The 2,233-nt window shown below is 32.2% G+C and overlaps 1 protein-coding gene across 1 annotated transcript; it reads left to right on the top strand.

Moving 5' to 3' along the window:
* Positions 1 to 1,111: 1,111 nt before the first annotated feature.
* Positions 1,112 to 2,007, top strand: LOC105793548 (non-specific lipid-transfer protein A). Its single transcript, XM_012622444.2, has 2 exons — positions 1,112 to 1,559; positions 1,641 to 2,007. Exons 1-2 carry the CDS (start codon positions 1,216 to 1,218, stop codon positions 1,648 to 1,650), a joined length of 354 nt encoding a protein of 117 aa, XP_012477898.1. The 5' UTR covers positions 1,112 to 1,215; the 3' UTR covers positions 1,651 to 2,007.
* Positions 2,008 to 2,233: the final 226 nt, after the last annotated feature.

Consider the following 2,233-nt stretch of genomic DNA (forward strand, 5'->3'; position numbering starts at 1 on the left):
AATCACATTTATTTCCAAATGTTATTCATTTCTCTAGTATTACCATTTCTATCCATTTTTGTTCATTTTATTCAACATGCAATTCATTTTTAGTTTCAACAAGTTAGTGGAGGAACCGATTGGATATATGTAATTAGAGCTCAAATGATTTATAACTATGTTTCAACTTTTCGCCTATTAATTATATGTTCCAATAATATCAATTCATTTTATTTATAATTATTCTTGTACATTCTTGATACAATACCATTTACTGCATAAGAAATTCTGGGGTGCTACACTCACACCTTAAACACCTAGTTACCTTTATTTGATTCAACATAAAGTATCAAATTCTTTTTTCAACAACATAAGCTATCAAATTCTAAACTCAATTTGGGCTTGAACCCAAACCTTAGACTAGACATAACTTAGACCTAAACTGATTTTATTTTAAAATATTTAAAAATAATAAATAAGAATGATTTTATTCAAAATGGGCCTAACAAATTTGTACATTTTCGAAATTGTCAAGGATCTAAAGAACATTTACATCAACTTGTTATTTGAATTATTCTAATTGTTCGAGTTCTAAAATTTAAATCAACTCTAATTTGAAAAATAGAATTACTTATTTGAGTTTATCTGAAAAACTAAATAACTTGGTTCCACTAACTCAAAATTTTTAAAAAATCAATTTTTCAAATCAAAGCGAGTTTACTCACCATACATAGCCACATAAGTGATATAATTTCACAATATGTACATTATTCATTTTAATATAACACCTCTCTCGATGAAATGTGATGGTCTATACCAAACTTAGAAAATATTATCTATTTTAGTCCATCAAATTTCATGGTTTTGTTTGCAAAATGCATTTCACAAGTAATATAACACTTGTAATATCCCAACACCAAATTTAATAATGAGATTGAAGACCATCTGTAGGACCAAAACAACACTATCCCATCCCATGATGCGGCAATAAAGAAGTAACTGAAATAGCAGAGATGATGCAAAAAAGCATATCCTCTTTTACTTGTCGAGGCAACCAAATAAATGACATTTGAAAGCAAAGAAGCAGCCAAAGTATCGTAACTGCTATTGTTATGCCTCGACCTATATATATCCATCTGGACCTGCCATTTTGTAATCACCACACACATTGAGAGATCAAGCTTCAGGCTCAAAGCAACTATTAATTACTTAATACCAAAAAAAAGAAAAAGGAAAATGAAGGGTGTTGTTATCTCAGTTTTGGTGGTGGTAGCCATGGTTCAGTTGATGGTTAGGCCAGGAGAGGCGACCATAAGTTGTGAAGAAGTTGTTAATCTTGTGAGACCCTGCGCTTCTTACATTATGACTGGGATAGGGAGTCCCACCGTTGCGTGCTGTAATGGTTTGGACCAACTCCGGAAAAGTGCCACAACCACCGCTGACAAGCAGCAAGCATGTCAATGTGCTAAGGACGCTGCTGCTGGTTTCCCCATGATAAATGAACAAGCTGCCGCATCGCTTCCTACTATCTGCAAAATTCATATTGATTTCCCAATCTCCAAGAACATCAATTGCCAGGAGTGAGTCACTATTTTATATATATGTATACATATATCATGCGTTCCTTGACATTATTTTTATTTTCTTGCTTTTTTTGCCAGTATCCACTAAGATGGAAGCCATCAAGAAATTAAAGAAATAAGGGCGCCGATAAGGGAGCCATTAATTAGGTGTTGCAATCCTAATATATTTATGTTCCAACCTCAAAAGTTTATTTATTATGCACCTTGTAAGAGATCATGCACTGTGTATCTGATCGATTGAACCTAATAATAATTATAATTAATTATAATAATGAAATTAAGTTTATGAAAGTTCCCTGTGAGCTCGTTGTACTAGTTTGAAGGATTTCATTTCTATAATTATATTTGAAGTTGGTAGTTATATTACCTATACTTCTTCAAAATCCCTGGTAGAGATAGCAAACAAGTGGGTTTGGATGGGCTCGAATTAGGTTGTCTTTGTATTCGGATCAGTTCAGGTTAAGGTGTTTTTTTAGCTCAGGTTTTTTCAAACTCGAACCCTTTCAGATTCAATTTTTTTTTATTCTAGTCAGATAATCTTAAATAGATTTGAATAATTTTGATATTTTGTAAATTATATTTCGATCGTAATTGTAACACTCTACACTTGACCTGAACGACGATAGAATTCACAATGCTACATTGGTTACCAAAGTAACCTTAACAAATAT

This window comes from Gossypium raimondii, chromosome 8, assembly GCF_025698545.1.
Source record: "Gossypium raimondii isolate GPD5lz chromosome 8, ASM2569854v1, whole genome shotgun sequence".
NCBI lineage: Eukaryota > Viridiplantae > Streptophyta > Magnoliopsida > Malvales > Malvaceae > Gossypium > Gossypium raimondii.